General features: G+C 38.4%; 1 protein-coding gene across 3 annotated transcripts in view; it reads right to left on the bottom strand.

The window, feature by feature from the left end:
• phf14 (PHD finger protein 14) overlaps positions 1–21,056 on the bottom strand; it is a 340,053-nt gene that overhangs the window by 291,673 nt on the left and 27,324 nt on the right. For all 3 annotated transcript variants that reach the window (XM_034160315.1, XM_034160316.1, XM_034160317.1), the window contains exons 5-7: positions 13,648–13,807; positions 3,786–3,897; positions 2,145–2,282 (exon numbers count right to left, since the gene is read on the bottom strand). In XM_034160315.1, the coding sequence (XP_034016206.1) occupies positions 2,145–2,282; positions 3,786–3,897; positions 13,648–13,807 (410 nt within the window). The remainder of the gene's footprint in view (positions 1–2,144; positions 2,283–3,785; positions 3,898–13,647; positions 13,808–21,056) is intronic.

Below are 21,056 nucleotides of genomic sequence, written 5' to 3'. Positions count from 1 at the left end.
AATTTAAGCTGAAATGCAAAATTGAAACATTCTGGCATTGGAACTAGTTCATGAGAGTCTATGCCTGTAAAGAGAAGTGTGGGTATTTATCCATTTTGACACAGTGCATGCTCAAAGTAAGACCTTGTTTAGAAAATATACCGTTTTTGGCAGTTGTTAAGAACAGTTGGATAAAAAAAATTAAGTCAGATATCATTGTTTTGATGCCAGATATGGCTTTTCCAGTATGATTTTGCCTAGGATAATAGGTTTGAGGGGTTTCACTTAATTTGGCTAGGCTATATTGCTCTCCAAAGTTGGCCAGAAAGTGTTTTTTCCAAATACGAACAAAAATGCTGCGATTAAAACTTGGGGTATTTCTATTTCTCTGGCTGGGGAGCAAGTGCAGTGTTTTTCACTTTTTTTGGAGGGGGTCATGTGGGGACCACTGGCTAACTTGGCATGGAATGACCCCTCTGTAAAAATAATTAACTAATTAATCTCTGTAAACAAAAATATTGTATTCTTTAACCCCTGATCACTGCAGGAGTATCTGTAAAGCAAACAGCCAAAGTGATGATGCTCATCTGCTAACAATATGGGCATTATAAAAGAAACACACAGGAACATGTATACCCACTTTGCTATAGCTACTCATGTCTCCCCACATAAAATATATAAGAATGATACACCTGGCAAACTAAATATCAGATTTATCGTTGAAAAAGCAGCCATCATCTCATGTGTGTGACCAAACTAAAAAACTGAACAATGAAAAGGAGTGTACATGCTCCCATGCAACAAGCCATTGGTGCTTCAACAAGGCCGTGACCTGATACAGACCCTTAGCCACCATTTGATAATAAGAATTTCTGAATTAAGTCGGGTGTTTCTATTGGATCAAACAATCTATTCTGTGCTCAATAGATGGATTTGAATTTCTTGTAATTCGTATAAACCCCCAATAATCACATTTCTATTATTTTCTATCACTTTTCAGCTAGCACAGCTGAGACACTTATCGTATGCTCACAAAATGATCAAAGATGGGAAATAATTGTATCTTGTCTGCAAAACATGGTATGTTCAGTGCTCAACAAAACTTGGCCTTGTTACACATTGATTTCCCACTGTAGCTCTGCACTGACCACACACAGGACATCGTACAGCACCATACTACTCCTACTTGCCCTTCGCTGCAGGGATAGAGGTGCACATTATAACCTGTACTCTGCTTCTACCTGTACTCTGCTTCTGCAGCTATTCTGCAACATGTTCCTGTATTACACTGATTTTGTACCGTGTAACATCACACTGCAGCATGGTGGCACGCTTGTCCATCATTATTCAGAGCTGGAACATAAAATACGAGTACAAATCAGCATTTTGTTGGAATCATGGTAGTTCTATCGTGCTACACTTACAATAAACACCATTAAGTAGTTATTTTTTTAGTTAGCAGTGCAAATAAAATGTCTCTTGATTTGTTATTCTGAAAGTCATATGTAAATCTGCCAGTGTAACTTTTGATTAGGCCGCAGCAGAATGGAAACTTTGGCTATCAAACATGTCGAGGTATTTTATTTTGCGCCTGAGTTGAGTGGTACTTGAAGTACTGCTGCTCGCACCGATTACGTGAGGAGAAGCTGGATCAGAAGTGGTGTTGACTTGTGATGTCTGTGTGTAAAATTTTGACTCTTTGAAAACCGTTTCATACGACTGGATATTAGCTGAACATTTTATACTTGTGTGGTTAGCGACTGGACCAATAATGTTACAGCATTAAAAATGAAAACACTTTTAGATACAACAGTTTTTGGCAATTACACTGTGGGAACAACAATTCCCTAAAGTTATGGGACATGCAATACCAAGTTATTTTACTACCTACATAGTAAAATAAGATCTTTGTGCACTTCTAAAGGCCATAGCCTTTAGAAGTGCACAAAGATCTTATTTTACTATGTAGGTAGACACAACTACTGATGGCATTCAACATTTAGGAAAGTCATGATGAAAGAAACACTTTTTGGGGCAGAAAAGCACAAAACTAGTCTGCGTTATCAGACTCTACTTGTTGCTTACAGTGGACACAGATAATTTACCCTCAAGAAGAAATATGATGAAATGTCTTATGAGCTCAATATTTTGACCACTTCCACTACCTCTTCTGCTGCAGCCTCCGACAGGAGTCCCTCCCTCTGTGCACAGGTCACATGAAAGTAGGAGCGACACATTCCTGCATCACAGCTGATGCAGACGCCAGTTCTGGCAAAGCGAGCATCCTCACAAAAACTGCATTCCTACAAGCAAAACAATACAACAAGGAGGACTCTAGTCATTTCTGAAAAAAAAGAGCAGAGTATTAACTCACCTCACTTTAATAATCAATAATAAATCAATATTATAATAGCCAAGTGGCCTCTGTTAGTATTTGTGCATATGGCTTTCATCTCGGAGAAACTGGGAAGAGCTGACATTTGCCAATTTGTATGCTTATGGATTTTGGGACAAGGATGAACACTGCAAAAATGGAAAGTTGACAGGGCTAATAGTTTTGGAGAAATTAGAAATATTAGCTAACAACAGTGAATGATATAATAATTAAATTCTGGACTAGCACTAGCAAAGGGCGTTAAATCATCTATATATTAAACGCGTACGTGCTATTATTTAGTAAGTTCAATGCAAGTACATAATGTAAAATACATATATAAATATACAATATAATAATAATATGATAATAATAATAATAATGTGTGTATATGATAACAACCTAAACAATTAATAAACACATTAAGACAGTAAATTAACATTTTTTAAAAATTACATAATTAACAGGAAATAAAAGTGTTGAGTTCTTCTAAAAACTGTTGTGGTCTAAGGTTCTAAAAACATTGTGGACTCGCACGCCATTCCAACTCATTATACAAGCTTTACTTAATTTATTACCATCCTTGCAAAATGTCAGCTACCTATTTTATAAAAACTACCCAATCTAGAGCCCGTGGATCCCCACAAGCAACACTAGTATTTTATTAAACATATTTTAATGTCATACCGAAGTACAAGATGCAGCTTTTTCTCTATGTGGAACTCACATTTTTAACACAGCATGTCCCTGGGGGTGAGTTCAACAATGACTAGAAGCACAGTGTAGCACAGGTGCACACCACAGCATGTGATGCTACTTAACATAACTTTTACATTTCAAAAATAAGCACGATGGACAAATAAACACACATTTTTTTTTTATGCAAATAAACATAGATTAGTGACCCGCAGCTTTGGAGGCACTACAATTAAAAAAGTGAGTTCATTTGATTTTTTTCATCAGTTCTTTAACTTGGGATTTTTATGTAATGTTGCCGTGTTCTTTTTGTTGTTGGAGTTTCTTTTGTTTAGTGCACTGATTCCTGGGAAAGCCCGTTAAGAACAGTTTTATACCCAAGTCCTTTCAGATATGAATCTGGGTGCTGATTTGTTTTACGCAAACGTTTTACGCAGGATGCCTTTCAAGACACAACTCCACATTACATGGGATCCCTCATCCTGAGAATGGGCAGGGGTTGCCTTGAACCAAGAACCTTCCATACTGGAAATAAGCACACAAACCTCTTGGTCACCATGCTGCCCAGTATTATTATTATTAATCATTATTATTATAAATAACAAATGTGATCTGCACTGGAGTACTAGTTGCAGAAACCCCTAAACTAGTACAAAATAAATACATAATTAAAAACTGTGACTTATATATATAGACCTACAACTGCCAATATATCAAAGTGAAAAGAACAACTTGCCTTGGCACCATATTTTGAATAATTCATCTCTGTCAGCGTCACAGGTCGGAGCTTATCAATGTCTCCAAATGCAACACCAGGAACATAAAGTGCACAAACCACATGCACCCATCTGAAAAGGAAGCAAAAAATTCAAACTCGATAAAAGTATGAGAGAACACATGAATAAAAACTCTCAGGTAGTCAAAAAATAAATAAATAAAAAAAGAGAAAACTCAAAAAGCTTGAGCTGAACTCATCAGTTCACATCGTGAAACTAACTAATCTGTACACCTGGGGTCCATGTGGTTCCACCAGAACTTATTACTATTACTGTGTTTTTATTGATTCTATTCTTGCAGGTTTCTGTAATACATGGGTTAAAGCAATAAATTTTCATCCTATTGTAATTTTTTCCTGGAAAAAACCAATGCCAGCAATTCCCTAAAATGTAGCGTAGTGGGAGCACATACTTTTTTTCCTCAATAAATAAACACAGACAGTACCCAAATCTATTCTAAATAGCCTCTAAGGAGAGAGAGACAAAGTATAAAAAGAATGCAAAACCTGAATATAAAAGTACATAAAAGGGTGGTGGGAGGAAGAGTGTAGTCTTGATTATGGGGGGTCTAGGGATCTCCCCCAGAAAATTTTTAAAAAAGCAAGTCAAATTTTGTATATTCTGGTGAATTTTAATGGGTATGAAGCCCTGTGAAACAAAGAAAACTCACTTCAAACTGTCAAGTAAAAACACATTATTGATTATGGGGGGTCTGGGCGTGCTCCCCCAGAACATTTTTAAAAGAGTAAGTCAAATTTGGTATATTCTAGTGAATTTTAATGGGTATGAAGCCCTCTCAAACAAAGAAAACTCACTTCAAATTGTCAAGTAAAAATTCTTTGTCTTCTGTAGTATTTTGATTGGTTGTAATCCAGTAAATGCGCCAAAAGGGTGCTGTGTCGCTGGCTGTAGAGTCAATAAAATACAAAATGAGGACCTAAAGCAACTGACAACGTTGTTCTGCTGTGCACAAAGTAACACTGTCACCAGTTTTGAAAACACATGTGCACTGAGAAACTCAAAACTGGCTTCTTCACATTTAATCGGTAAAATGCTCTCACTCGTAAAACAAACTACGGCTGCAACTAACGATTATTTTAGTAATTGATTAATCGGTCAATTATTTTTTCAATTAATCGTTTGTTTTTTTTACTTACATGTGAGTTTTGCCATTATTTCTTTAAGTGAGTTATTATTAAAAGGCCTTTATCACGCAACATCAACATTTGAGCTTGTAACAAAGTTATGATTTATATTCTCGTCAAAAACATACCTGGAGTAGTGTTTTGTTTTATTTTACACATACATACATCACCAACACACCACAAAGAGATTTCCATCAGGTTTCACCCGATTATGAGCATTTTTAGATGCCTACAGCAACTTTCTCAACCACTGACAACATATTACAGCAAGAGTCCACAAAAGTATTTTAAAGGCCTGACTAAAGTGTAATATGTGAGCTTTAATAAGATTTTTTCATGAAAAAAAGCACAAATGTGCAGTTTGCTGCACATTATTATTTTTTTCTTCTGTAAAAACACAGCTTAGATGTGGTATGACAAACAAATTGTCATTAAACTTAAATAAGACAGGGATGAATTGGAGATGTAAGAGTCACCAGGTGTTCACAGGACATTTATTTCTATATTTATTTATGTTCACTGTTAGTTGGTTTTACCTTTTCTGTTGTGTTTTGTTTTATCAGGTTCTTTTTGTCTGTTTCTCTAAAAAATTTTTGTAGCATTATTAGTTATTATTACCATTATTGTTGCTGTTGCTATTATTATTATTAATATATAAATAAAATAAATAAATATTACAATTTGTAATACAACTGACTCTTTTACGTTAACAGACGCTCAGCCTTTAATTATTATACAGAAAACAAACGCACACAAACATGCTGAGATGCGAACAGCTTAATGCTAACTTTAACATTGAAAACGCCATAGACATGCTAACGCGTTAGCATCGGCCCAGTTTTTAAGTTAGAAAATACATCTATCAACTGTTTCAGAAGACCATAACAGGTCAGATTAACATAAAAAGGTAAATATTACTCACAGACATATGCTCTTTAGGGTTTTAGCGGGGGAAAATTAAGATAAAGCAAAATAAAACAAAGAACCAACAAAGCAGCAGATCAAAGCATTGCTTCATTGGTTCAAAGCAAAGCCACAATCTGCTCTGCTTGGGGAAGGTCTGCCAATGTTCCCACGAAGACAGGGAGGAGAAGGACCGTGGCTCATGGCAAGCAGTAAACAGAGCGGAGAGGAGTGAAAATTCACACAGACCCTTCTTCCGCCATGCAGCGCCATCCACACTGACATTGCTGCCGCTCTTATTACAGCAGAATGGGATGTTGCTTTGACAATGACAGTATCATATTTCGGCCCCAAAACACGCATGACACCACGTGCTTGCGTATGTGTGGTTAAATTTTCCAAATGACGGAAATCCGTCATGGTGCCGGAGAACTTTAACTCATGCTGTAATATAACTACAACCCCTGGCAAAAATTATGGAATCACTGGCTTCAGAGGATGTTCATTCAGTTGTTTAATTTTGTAGAAAAAAAGCAGATCACAGACATGACACAAAACTAAAGTCATTTCAAATGGCAACTTTCTGGCTTTAAGAAACACTATAAGAAAGGCTCCAGCACTCCGTGACTCCTGATTGGAGTAAGCAGAGGTGTGAGTTTCTTCAGACCGAGGTCCGAGTTCTGTACGAGCTGCTGCATATTCTCAACAACAGCTTCAGAGGAAACAAGACCTTTAAAAGCTTAAAGCAGGCCTGAGGCGTCAGCTAGATCTGAGGCTAACAGCGGCTACGTCCGAGGCTAGCAGCGGCTACGTCCGAGGCTAGCAGCGGCTACGTTCGAGGCTAGCAGCGGCTACATCCGAGGCTAGCAGCGGCTACATCCGTGGCTGGCGGCGGAGGCATCGGTGGAGGCGGTTCATCCAGGCCGAGGCATCGGTGGCGGCGATACATCCAGGCCCGAGGCGTCGGCTACATCCGAGGTTAACAGCGGCTACGTCCGAGGCTAGCAGCGGAGGCATCGGTGGAGGCGGTTCATTCAGGCCCGAGGCATCGGTGGCGGCGATACATCCAGGCCCGAGGCGTCGGCTACATCCGCGGCTAGCAGCGGCTACATCCAGGGCTGGCGGCGGCTACGACCGTGGCTGGGGCGGCTGTGAACGAGGTTAGCAACGGGGAGGGTTGGGGTGCGGCTACCGGACCTGTGGTGGTGGAGGCTACTGGTGAGAATTGTTTTTGTAATCAATAGTAGCCATACTGAGCCACGACAGTCGGCATGGCACCACACAGGAAAACAGATAAACTCGAGGAAGATATAGAGGAGATAAAGACCTCATTAAACCATATATCAAAAGACATGTCTAATCTAGACAAACTGATGGTGGAAATTAAAGAACTCCAAAATCTGGTTAAAGAGAAGGACAAGATCATTAAGAAACTTGAGCAACGTGTAGATGAACTTGAACAATTTACTAGAAAAGATGACGTTATAATATCTGGACTAGAAACAAGGCATCGGACATATGCAAGGGTGGTGGATTCTGGTGGAACCAGTGGGGAGAATGCACCACCTGAAGAAAGACAATCATTGGAACAACAAGTTACAAACTTTTTATATCAAAAAGGTGTTGTCATCCATCAAGATACAATATCAGACTGTTATACTATTCCAACTAAAGATAGAAAAAATAAACTATCTAACATTGTTATACGATTTACAAGCAGAAAATATAAATATGAGTTATTAAGACAGGCAAAGAATTTGAAAGGAACGAGTGTCTATATAAATGAGCATCTAACAAAAAAAAAATGCAGATATTGCTAGGGAAGCAAGACTACTAAGAAAACAGAAACATATTGTTGCTACATGGGTCTGGAATTGTAGGGTGTGGATTAGAGTGAAAGAAGGAACAAACGGTATACAAATCAAAAACATGGAGGACCTTATGAAATACAGACCTGAATAGACAATCAAATATAACATCTGTTGGTAATTGGACCAACAAAAAATCAGATCAAACATGGAAACTGAGGATAAAATATATGACATAGACACTAATATTGATGAAAGTATATTTGACTTAAAAACGATTGGTTGTGAGTATTATACAGTAGAACAGCTGAATAGTGAAAAAATTGCAGAAGATACCCTGTCACTCATACATATAAACAGTCGAAGCTTGTATTGTAAAATGTCACAAATAAAAGATTATTTAAATCAGTTTAAAAATAGATTTAGTATTGTTGCAATCACTGAATCTTGGCTTAAAGATGATCTCATGGATGAAGTTCAAATGGAGGGATATGAGCTGTATTTTGTAAACAGAAGATATAAAAAAGGCGGTGGTATTGCTCTGTATACAAAAACAGATCTGATGTGTACAATTGTTGAAGAAATGACAATTATGAATGATGTCATAGAAATTGTAACAGTGGAACTTGTACATGAAACATCTAAGAATATTTAGTTAGTTGTGTATACAGAGCACCAGATTCTTGTGTTGTGAAATTTACAGATAAAATAATTGAATTATTCCATCAAATTAAAAACAAAACGCTTTTTATGTGTGGGGACTTTAATATTAACATAGAAAGCTCCAGCTGCCAAAGATCAAGTGATTTTGTGAATACAATGTATAGTTTGGGGTTATTCCCCTTGATAACAAAACCAACCAGAATTACATCGCAAAGTGCAACGGTAATTGATAATATATTTACAAACAGAACAGATGAAATTATCAAGAATGGGATCTTCATGACAGATATTAGCGACCATTTACCAATTTTTTCAATATTTAAATATAAAAATAGGTACAACAAAAAAACTGATATAAACTTTAAAAGAGATAAGTCAGTAAAAGCCTTAGAGGCATTAAAATATGACCTTAAAAATCAAAACTGGGAAGAAGTTTATGTCAGTGATGTTAATGTAGCATATAACTCATTTATGAAAATATTGATGAAATCATACAATAAAAATTGTAAATTAATTGAAATTAGTAAGAAAAGAGTAAATAAACCATGGCTGACAAAGGGAATAAAAAATGCTTGTGCAAAGAAAAACTATTTATACAGGTGCTTTTTAAAATTGCAAACAAAGGAATCAGAACATAAATACAAAAAATATAAAAATAAACTATTAACAATAATTAGGAAACAAAAAAAAGATTATTACAGTGAAAAACTAAATAAGAGTAAAGATAATATGAGGGTAACATGGGGAATTATAAAAAGTGTGATTGATAGTGATGGAACGAAAGAAACTATTCCAAATTACTTTGTTAAGGAAAATAAAGAGATATATGATATAAAAGAAGTTGCAAATGGGTTTAATGATTATTTTTCAAATGTAGGGTCAAGTCTGGTGGGAAATAAACCAATAATAGAAGATAAATTATGTACATTGGTAAATACGGTCAATAGTATTTTCCTGGACAATGTGGAAAAAGATGAAATAAGAAATATTGTAAAAAACTGTGTAAGCAAAAGATCAACTGACCATGAAGATTTAGACATGATGACTGTAAAAGTATAATAGAAATTGTTATTGAACCATTTACTTATATTTGTAATCTGTCTCTGTCAACTGGGGTTTTTCCAGATGAAATGAAAATTGCTAAGGTAGTCCCATTATATAAAAATGGAGACAAACATAATTTTTCTAATTACAGGCCAGTATCATTGCTTCCACAGTTTTCTAAAATTATGGAAAAAGTTTTTGTAACAAGATTGGATAAATTTATTGAGAAACATCATATTTTAAATAATGCTCAGTATGGATTCAGAACAAAACATTCGACAGCTATGGCAATTATGGAACTAATAGAGAAAATATCAACAACAATAGATAATAAGGATTATTTTGTAAGTATTTTTATTGACCTGAAAAAGGCTTTTGATGTTATAGACCACTCAAGATTGCTCCACAAGTTACAACAATATGGAATAAGAGGTGTTGCACATCAGTGGGTAAAAAGCTACTTAGAAAATAGAAAACAGTTTGTTCAGATAAATAATACCAAATCAGAATTGTGTAACATTATTTATGGAGTACCACAAGGATCGGTACTTGGACCCAAACTGTTTATTTTGTATATCAATGATTTTGTGAATGTATCCAATGTGCTTGGCAGCATTTTATTTGCTGATGATACAACGCTGTTTTACTCTGGATCAGATATACAGGAAGTAGCACAAGTGATAAATACAGAGTTGGAAAAAGTTAAACATTGGTTTGATATAAACAGATTGTCACTAAATATTAATAAGACAAATTTCATATTGTTTAATGATAGAGCGAAAGAAAATAATGTGTCATTACAAATAGATGGAATGGATATACAAAGGGTAAAAGAAATGAAATTTTAGGAGTCATGATTGATGAAGATCTTACATGGAAGTCACACATAAATTACATAAAAGGAAAAATAGCGAAAGCCATTGCTGTTTTGCATAAAGTAAAATATTCATTAAATAGTTATGGTTTATTAACATTGTACAATTCATTGATTGTCCCATATTTAACTTACTGTGTAGAAATCTGGGGATCAACATATACAACCTATATACAACCTTTATTTATTTTGCAGAAAAGAGCTTTAAAAGTGATTAGTAACAGTGGTTTTAGAGATTCATCTAATCCATTGTTTATTAAGTATAGGGTACTTAAATTTCATGATTTAGTTGATTTGAAAATATTACAAACGATGTACCAAGTTAATAAAATACTTTACCAACAAACATTCAAAATATGTTTGAAAAAAGAGTAAGTAGTTATAAATTGAAAGGAATAGAAGTCTTTAAAAAAACAAGATTTAGAACCAAAGTAAAGGAAAGGAGTATTGCAGTAAATGGTGTCAAATTATGGAACAATCTTAATAAAGAAATTAAAGAATTAAGGTCGCTTAAATTATTTAAAAAACATATTAAATTAGATGTATTAAGTAAGTATGAAACTATGAAGTAAGTCAGTGGGCTGTAAGAAAGTCAAAAAAAAAAAAAAAGTAAACTGTTAATAATGTTTGGAGTGTCTTAAGTTTAAATGTAACCTGTCAGTGATGTAATCTATTAATTAATGGTCATAATTATGAAATGGGTCAGTGGTATGTGACAAGTTAAAGAAATGCAATCTGTTAAATAATGTTGACTATGATGCTGTATATTGAAAGATTGTATTGTTAAAAGGGGCAGAAATCATAAGACTTGTTCTTCTTTCTGCTCCTTTTCATTCTGGTATTGTGGTGCTTTTGTTTTTTGATTTTCTGTTTTTCTTTTAAATGAATGAAATAAATATTAAAGAAAAAAAAATCAAGAAAAAAAGATTGTGGCAGTCAGTAACGGTTACTTTTTTAGACCAAGCAGAGGAAAAAAATATGGAATCACTCAATTCTGAGGAAAAAATTATGGAATCACCCTGTAAATTTTCATCCCCCAAATTAACACCTGCATCAAATCAGATTTGCTCATTGACATTAACCCTATGCCATGACATTGACCCTATGCGTCTTTTTGCAAGGAATGTTTTTGCAGTTTTTGCTCTATGGCAAGATGCATTATCATCTTGAAAAATGATTTCATCATCCCTAAACATCCTTTCAATTGTCCAAAATATCAACATAAACTTGTGCATTTATTGATGATGTAATGACAGCCATCTCCCCAGTGCCTTTACCTGACATGCAGCCCCATATCATCAATGACTGTGGAAATTTACATGTTCTCTTCAGGCAGTCATCTTTATAAATCTCATTGGAAAGGCACCAAACAAAAGTTCCAGCATCATCACCTTGCCCAATGCAGATTCGAGATTCATCACTGAATATGACTTTCATCCAGTCATCCACAGTCCACAATTGCTTTTCCTTAGCCCATTGTAACCTTGTTTTTTTCTGTTTAGGTGTTAATGATGCCTTTCGTTTAGCTTTTCTGTATGTAAATCCCATTTCCTTTAGGCGGTTTCTTACAGTTCAGTCACAGACGTTGACTCCAGTTTCCTCCCATTCGTTCCTCATTTGTTTTGTTGTACATTTTTCGATTTTTGAGACATATTGCTTTAAGTTTTCTGTCTTGACGCTTTGTCTTCCTTGGTCTACCAGTATGTTTGCCTTTAACAACCTTCCCATGTTGTCTGTATTTGGTCCAGAGTTTAGACACAGCTGACTGTGAACAACCAACATCTTTTGCAACATTGCATGATGATTTACTCTCTTTTAAGAGTTTGATAATCCTCTCCTTTGTTTCAATTGGCATCTCTCGTGTTGGAGCCATGATTCATGTCAGTCCACTTGGTGCAACAGCTCTCCAAGGTGTGTTCACTCCTTTTTAGATGCAGACTAATGAGCAGATCTGATATGATGCAGGTGTTAGTTTTGGGGATGAAAATTTACAGGGTGATTCCATAATTTTTTCCTCAGAATTGAGTGATTCCATATTTTTTTCCTCTGCTTGGTCTAAAAAAGTAACCGTTACTGACTGCCACAATCTTTTTTTCTTGATTTCTTATAGTGTTTCTTAAAGCCAGAAAGTTGCCATTTGAAATGACTTTAGTTTTGTGTCATGTCTGTGATCTGCTTTTTTCTACAAAATTAAACAACTTAATGAACATCCTCCGAGGCCGGTGATTCCATAATTTTTGCCAGGGGTTGTAGACAGGGTCAGTTTCCAACTACTTTGAAAGAAGACTTTTTAGTCTCTGGCTCATAAACAATTTTGAAAGACTTTGATCATTTTTTCCCTTTTTTGAACATGACTTTTTGATACAAAAATTCAGTACTTACCCCGATTCGCTGCAGTTGCTCTGATGCAAATAACCTGAATAAAACTGCTCTGACAGTTCAGCAGTTATGAAAAATTGACACTATGGGATCCAACCAGATACAGTTATGTCTAAGTGGGAACCAAGTGCACCCCAGAGAAACAATTATTATGGAATCCACAGTACTTAATCAAATGGGACCAATATAAGTGAAACTAAAGATGACTATGTAGGTAACAATCACAGACAACTTCAGCTGAATTGTGGCTCAGAAAATACATCAGAAAAGATGCCCCAGGGGTTCACTTGGACCCCAGGGGTTCAGATTAGGGTTAGGAATAACCATTATTTTGAAATATTAACAGGAAAAAAATGAAGTGAATTCTGCCTGCTGGTTTGAAGGATTGTTATTAACCTGTTTAAAACTTATGAGAGGTTCAGTGTAACAAATTAGTGCAGACAATGAGAAAGTTAACATAATGAAACTGACAGCAGTAAATTGCTCAGACTTGGATTTATAGATGTATGTGGCCTGCAGACTCTGACTACAGTTTGGTGTGACACAATTTCAAATACGGACTTTAGCGAAGAGAATCCAAAGTCCAATATAAAGATATCCATCTCTAGCAAGCAACCGCTTCACAGTTTAATTTGCTGTGTTTTTCATGCTCTAGTGAAGTAGTAAATTCGGGTGCAGCCTGGCTGAGGAGCACTATCAGCGATAACGTGGCTGAAGTCTCCACGCTTCACATAACACACTCTTTTCTCTCACTCCTTTTCTTCCTCCATCTCTCGTCTTCCCTCCATCCCCATTTCATTCTCCCACTAGCTCTCTCTCCTCCTTAATCCAACTTCCTTTTCTCTCTCGTACTGAATATACGTCCAATTTAGATAGCTTTTGGCTGCCTGCAGCATTTTCACCAGCTAAGGTCATTAGGCGTTGTTATTTTTTTCTGAACAAATTCCACTCGCCGCCTCTCGTAAATGGCAGCTGACCACCAGGTCAATGTGGTGCTGTGTTCTACCTCCCAGCGTCGGTCTCTTTGAAGATGCCGTCTTGGTTGGGGCAAAGCTCACAGCTGGGAGTCACTCCGTTCTTACAGGCATCACAGAACCAAGGCTCAGTTGAATTCTCCGAGGCAGAGCTCATGATTGAGTCACTTTCTCCATCAACGCCATAACACCCTGGAAACAGATCATTATTTCTAGCAGTGTAATGGCAACTGCATTGTTAATTAAAGATTAAGATTTTACATTTTCCTGTGTCTGCCAAAGGGCAGTGACAAAAACTTAGTTTGCTGCAACGCTCAAATGACTCATCGCAGTCATTTGAGTGGTGAAGACACCATACCCATGAAACCATAATGATTACTTAAAATGGTATTGGCATTGTATGCAATACTGTCATGCATAGCTGGGACCCCATCACCCCTTGGTCACATCAGCTACAGCGGAAAAGCAAACAGCTGACATTCAGTTTCAATCCAACTGGGTGTTTTACAGCAATAGGAGACAAGAGATTAGTAAGGATGAAGGGAGGGCAGCTATGAAGAGGTTGAAGAGTCAAAAGGCAGTTGGTCCAGATGATATTCTAGTAGACGCATGAAAATGTCTAGGAGAGATGGCAGTGGAGTTTCTAGCCAGGTTGTTTAATAAAATCTTGGAAAGTGAGAGGATGCCTGATAAGTGGAGACGAAGGGTGATGTTCCTAATTTTAACAACAAGGGTGATGTGCAGAGCTGCAGTAACTACAGAGGCATAAAGTTGATCGGCCACAGCATGAAGTTATGGGAAACAGTAGTAATAGTCACCCAAAAAAATGGCATTTTTAAACCTCGCCCCCTCCATTTTTTTTAAGAAATGTGGTATATAATATAGGTAACTCATAGCCAGAAAAGCCAGAATTTCAAATTTTATCTTGATCGTACCAGTAGTTTTCAAGATATCACAATTTCATTTTTTTAACTTTTACGCGAAAAAGGGTGCGGCCTCCAAATTTCAAATTACTGTAACTCAGCAACCACTGGTCCAATTTTTAAAAACAAAACATTTCTGTAATGGGGAGAACCTAAGGAATCTAATACTGGCATTTTGTGCATTTGGGGGCTTTTTATTTAGATGACCTTTTGACCTATATTTTGACCCTTCGGCCTCAGTATGAAAAATGTAACCCTATATGTCAGCTACAACATATAAAAAATTGGAGGGGTTTTCTTTTTCATACTTGAGCAAACTGGGATAGAATATAGGCTACCTCTAGATATCTGGTAAATTCTGTGTATACAGAGTGCAGAAGATATGCATACAGAGCCAATATGTATGTCATTCAGCTGTGGTACCATCTTGCAATTTTAACAGTTCTAAACAAGCCCATATTCTAATTGATGTTTACACTACAGTTTAATTTTCTGATTATTTTTTGCCATTTGGCTGCCAACTTAAGTTTTTTGGGCAGTCTATGTTGTGATAGCAATTTCCAGGAAGAAGTCAGTGTTTCTAATCTGAGGCATAGAGTATACTCATTTTTGTCCAACAGTGATGATTTAGCAGACATGGAGGTAGTCACATACAGGCAGTGGGTCAGTGGGTCAGATTCCTGAATCTGATGTACACTGTGTGATGAGTATTTCTCATAATGACCTAACCAGAATTTCTGACCACTGTTTGAATTGGCCTGTTGACAAGGAGTAAAAGTCATACACCTAGTGTTCATAAGACTGAGACATTTGTGAAATGTTCATTTGCTTTTGGTTTGTGATTGACAATATTTTGTGGAATACATCAACAAGACACTATGTATATAAATGTGCTGAAGTATACAGAATGGACACTGAATGGATCTCTGAAGGAATGGGTATGTAAACTTCCACAAGGTATTGCATGAAAATAAAAAAGAAAACCCCTCCAATTTTTCTTATATGTTGTAGTTGAGATAGAGGGCTACATTTTTCATACTGGGGCCGAAGAGGTCGGGCGTGTCCCTCAGTCTCAATTTCAAGGTCAAATATAGGTCAAAAGGTCATCCAACTCAAAAGTACCTAAATGCACAAAACAATGCCAGTTTTAGATTCCTTATGTTCTCCCCATTACAGAAATGTCTTGTTTTGTTTGTGTTTGTTTTTTTACAGTAATTTGAAATTTGGCAGCTGCACCCTTTTTCGTGAAAAAGTGAAACTGCGACATCTTGAAAACTACTGGTCCGATCAAGTTAAAATTTGACCTTCTGGCTTTTCTGGCTATGAGTTACCTATATACCAAATTTCATAAAAATTGCAGGAGGTGGGGTTTAACTCATTGACTGATCTGAGATGGACTGACCCTGCACTGCAGTTGGGCCATTACATTGTTTTTGAGTGTGTGTAACAGGAAAATAATCATTTCTCTATGTTAATTGTGGACCTGCTGGTTCTGATTAGAAGCACAGCATCCACAATTAAAGATGTCAGTCGTGACTCACCTTTTCTGCTGATTAAAGTTGCTAAATGGGTTAGAGGGTTAGACTAGAGGGTGAGAATCGTCCACCGTTTCACACAGAGTTTTTATTTGTTCATCATTAACGTGCCTTTTTTGTGGGGCAGCTGACGACATGGTTCTCTGCAGTGGACTGGAACATTAATATCTCCCGCTTCTCTGGTTAGTAAACTAAAGTTAGTGTCCCTCATGAAAATAATAATCATAATGATAATATCATCCGTTCCATGTCTGTGTGTGTTGCGGGTTTTGCTGCGGCTCTCAAAGCGAATTGCCATTTTAAAACAAATGACACCTCTTTCCAAACGTAAAACAGACAAACTACAACCGACCAAACCTGTTTTTCCCCAAAATGAGATGTCCTCCGTCCTGTCGGGGAGAACTTATCCCACTGTCACAGTCTCCAGCGCTCCAGTCTGAGCACAGCCATGCTGCAGCGCTCCAGGTGCGAGTATTATAGGGGAGATCGGGGCCAAAGTAACATTTTACATTTATATCCCTCTGAATCTGCTCAGCTATAAGAGTCTAGCTGTAAGAGTCATATTATTTAACACCAGTTTTTATTTTATTTTGTTGGTGTTTCTAATACATATGAGGTCTGTGAGAAAAGTATCGGACCTTTTTATTTTTTCAAAAACCATATGGATTTGAATCACGTGTGACTGCATCAGACAAGCTTGAACCTTCGTGCGTATGCGTGAGTTTTTTTCACGCCTGTCGGTTGCGTCATTCGCCTGTGAGCAGGTTTTGTGTGAGCAGTGGTCCACCCCTCTCGTCGGATTTTTATTGCAAATAAATGTCTGAACGATTTGGAGCTTTGCTGCATCAATTTTTCTTCCAGGTGGACACCGTTCGGAAAATTAATATGGCTTTCAGGGCCGATTTTATGGGGATTATACAGATTAAGGAGTGTTACTGCCACTTTAAGGACGGCCCACAACTGCTGAGAGCGCAGCGCGCTCCCAGCGCCGATCGACATGCTCAAACAACCAGATCATTTCCAACGTGAAGGCTTTGTTGATCCGGGACCTCGTCTGACTTTCACAAAAAGGCAGGAGACGTGGACAGCAGCACTTTTTCGGCACATTCCACTGTTACAGGAGTTTTTTTCATGGAAAGAAAAGCGGAGGGACGCACCACGGAGCCGTTCATTACGCGGCACAAAACCACCTCCGTGTTGGTCTCACAGGATGGCTTGTCCGGCATGTCCAGCTCATGCACAATCACAATCGGATAATCACACAACTGAAAAGCAACCGGAATCCATCTGAAATCCACCTGAAAGCAAAAAGGTTATTGATGTCGGTGGAATGAATAATTTCTTAAAAGGTTATTGATGTCGGTAGAATGAATAATTTCTTAACGATACCCGAAAGGAACCAGTTCTCGATACCCATCCTTACACAAGAATAAGACTACGACTAAATTGAAAAATGGGCGACAAAATTAACACTACGGCACATGCACTCTATATTCATGCGCCGCTCACGCCGGAAACCCATTCGAACGGTGGGCAAGATGAGGTCGTACTGCCATCTGATAATGTTTGCAGCATTTGAACGACATACCGTACACAGGTCGGACATATCATGCCGCGAACGAGCAACTGCACGTAATCATCGGCCATGTCGAACAGTGGGCGAATGACACGATCAAGGCAGCCTTCACACCAGCAGCCAACACTAGTCGAATGCCGTGCGAGTGGCCAGTCGACGCACTCTGGGCCGGAGTCGGCTGGAGTCCAGGTGCCACCCACAAACATCCAAAACCACTCGCGGGGCACTTAGAAAAGGCGGGGCCATTCGTGCTGCCAGTACGAGAGTAGAGAGCAGCTGACCACGATCAACCTGACTGTGCGAACAGCAGCACTTTTTCTAAGTGCCCTATGAGTGTGATGTTACCAAGCAACACATGTCATGCAAGACCCCCCTCCCCTCCTGCAACACATGGCGTGTGTGTCGTGCCCTCCCTCTGCAACACAGATGTCGTGAGTAGTGTGCTGTCGTTCCCCTGCCTCCCCTGACGCTATGGTCAAACATTGTCAGGTGCGGTTGAGGTGACTGCAGTGCGATCCCTGTCCAGTGCAGCGCACATCTGGATGGTTGTCACAACTCAGCTGGAGGACATATGTCATGCCATCAACAACATGAGCCACATTCCATACAATGCACGTGTGGGCGGGCTGTCATGCTCTCATGACATGCTGATAATTATATACAGACAAGATCACAAGGGGAACAGCCAGCGACATCTGAGCACGTGCAGCACAGTATGAACTTTGGTATCAATCAATTTTTTTTTATATAGCGCCAAATCACAACAAACAGTTGCCCCGAGGCGCTTTATATTGTAAGGCAAGGCCATACAATAATTATGTAAAACCCCAACGGTCAAAACGACCCCCTGTGAGCAAGCACTTGGCTACAGTGGGAAGGAAAAACTCCCTTGGTATATGATGCGGTGTCCGTTGGCGCCCCGCTCGCTGGACATGCGGCACCGGCTGATATGTTCACGTTATGAGCACACGGCTTCATTCATGTCAGACCATCAGTGTGTGTATGTGCATCACCATCGGTCATGTACAGAGAGGAACAGGATGATACTTATATTGGCCGTGCTTCATAACAGGAATTAATGAGAAACTGCACTGTTTTTTTTTTTTTGTTTTTTTACAGTGACAACAGATTCATGACCAGTACCATGATTGTGCTACACAGTACATTCATTTTTCCTGTGATGTTCTGTGCATTATTGTGGGCTTCCGTGTATTTGTTGATTTATGTGCATATGTCCATCATCTAATTGCTCCGCTGCTGTGGGAGTGCGATGTGGTGTAACGTTCCACGTGCACGGACTGTGCTCCTTTCGCCCAATTTCGTGTTTATGTGTGAAAGGGCCATAAGCGATGTGACACAGCAACTGCCAATCCGAATAAAGGCAGCATGATGTAAACTACAATCATTAACCCTCGACTAGCGTTCTTTGTCATGAGGGTTTGAAAACAAATTGTTAGGAATCACTGCCATATATCTGCAGATATATTGGTATCATATCGGCCACAAAAAATGTGTTCATATGGGGGAGGAATATGACGCAAAAACAAAGTAATTGATGCATTGGACTACAGCACTTGGGATCTGAGTCCAAAACAAGAACAGCAAAATTAGACAGGAAAAAAAAACCCTTTCTGGTCCAAAGCTGCTCATCTATTACAACACGCAGAAACACAAATTGAACATTTGATGGAAAATTTGCCCTCAGAGAAGCAAGACGAACCCATGCCAAAGCATTTTAATGCTGTCCTCTTAATTTTCTGAGGCTGCCTAAACAATTACTTGGCTGATATGGTTTCTATGGTAGCTATTACAACAAGCAAACGTGCTCTTCAATACCAATAAGGGCAGCAATCATTACTCTGCCTCTGTTTGCCAGATAACACTCCAACTCCTAATTCAGTCAACGAGCCTTCAGGCTTTTCGAGCAATGTGGAAACCTCACAAATCAAAAGCTCCACGTTCTGCATGCCCGTCACTAGTTGCCACACTGGCAAGAGTCAATCAAAAGAAAACAGGAGCAGATGGGGTTGTTTTTTCTGTTTTGTGCTTTATTTGGTGGGTGCATGTCTTCTTCTGACAGACACAATTTCTTGTGTGTCACAATGAATTTTGAACTTTGGGGATGCGTGACTGTGAAAATCCCTTTTTTGTTTTTAAGACAGCTACTTTCTTTGTACAGTCAATTCAATCTCAAAACAATCAAGCTACTAATCACTGCAGCAATTAACACAGCTCAATTTTACCCCAATCTTAAAAACAGAATACCTCATTCTAGTCCAATTACATTCCCCGCAAATCTGATTGTTTTTTTTTTGTTTTGTTTTGTTTACAGTTTTTTTCTAATTTATTAAACATAAAAAAACCTAAGAAATCACGTGTGCATAAGTATTCATACCCTTTACCATAAAGCTCAAAATTGAGCTCAGGTGCATTCTGTTTCCACTGATCATCATTAAGATCCTTAAGCTGTTTCTATAGCTTAATCGGAGTCCACCTGGGGTAAAATCAGTTGATTGGACATGATTTGGAAAGGCACACACCTGTCTACATATAAGGTCCCACAGTTGACAGTGCATGTCAGAGCACAAACCAACCATGAAGTCAAAGGAATTGTCTGTAGACCTCTAAAACACGATTGTCTCAAGGCACAAATCTGGGGAAGGGTACAAAACATTTCTGCTGCTTTGAAGGTCCCAGTGATCATAATCTGTAAATAGAACTTCAGATCCACCAGGACTCTTCCTAGAGCTGACCGCCCGTCTAAACCGAGTGATCAGGGAGAAAGGCCTTAATCAGGGAGGTGACCAAGTACCTGATGGTCACTCTGTCAGAGCTCCAGTATTCCTCTGTGGAGAGAGGAGAACCTTCCAGAACCCATCACTGCAGCAATCCAGATGAGACAAAGATTAAACTCTTTTGGCGTGAATGCCTGTGCCAGCGTCATGTTTGGAGGAAACCAGGCACCATTCCTACAGTGAAGCATGGTGTGGCAGCATCATGCTGTAGGGATGTTTTTCAGCGGCTGGAACTGTAAGACTGCTCAGGATTGAGGGAAAGATGAATGCAGCAATGTACAGAGACATCCTGGATGAAAACCTGCTCCAGAGCGCTCCTGACCTCAGACTGGAGCGACAATTCATCTTTCAGCAGGACAATGACCCTAAACACACAGCCAAGATGTTAAAGGAGTAGCTTCACGACAACTCTGACAACTCTGTGAATGTCCCTGAGTGGCCCAGCCAGAGCCCAGACCTGAATCTGATTGAACATCTCTGGAGAGATCTGAAAATGGTTATGCACCGACGCTCCCCATCCAATCTGATGAAGCTTGAGAGGTGCTGCAAAGAGGAATGGGCAGAACTGCCCAAACATAGGTGCTCCAAGCTTGTGGCATCATATTCAAAAAG

Source organism: Thalassophryne amazonica, chromosome 20 (assembly GCF_902500255.1).
Source record: "Thalassophryne amazonica chromosome 20, fThaAma1.1, whole genome shotgun sequence".
Lineage (NCBI taxonomy): Eukaryota > Metazoa > Chordata > Actinopteri > Batrachoidiformes > Batrachoididae > Thalassophryne > Thalassophryne amazonica.
Note: the sequence above shows the minus strand (reverse complement) of the source record. Positions and strands in the feature narration are given on the sequence as shown.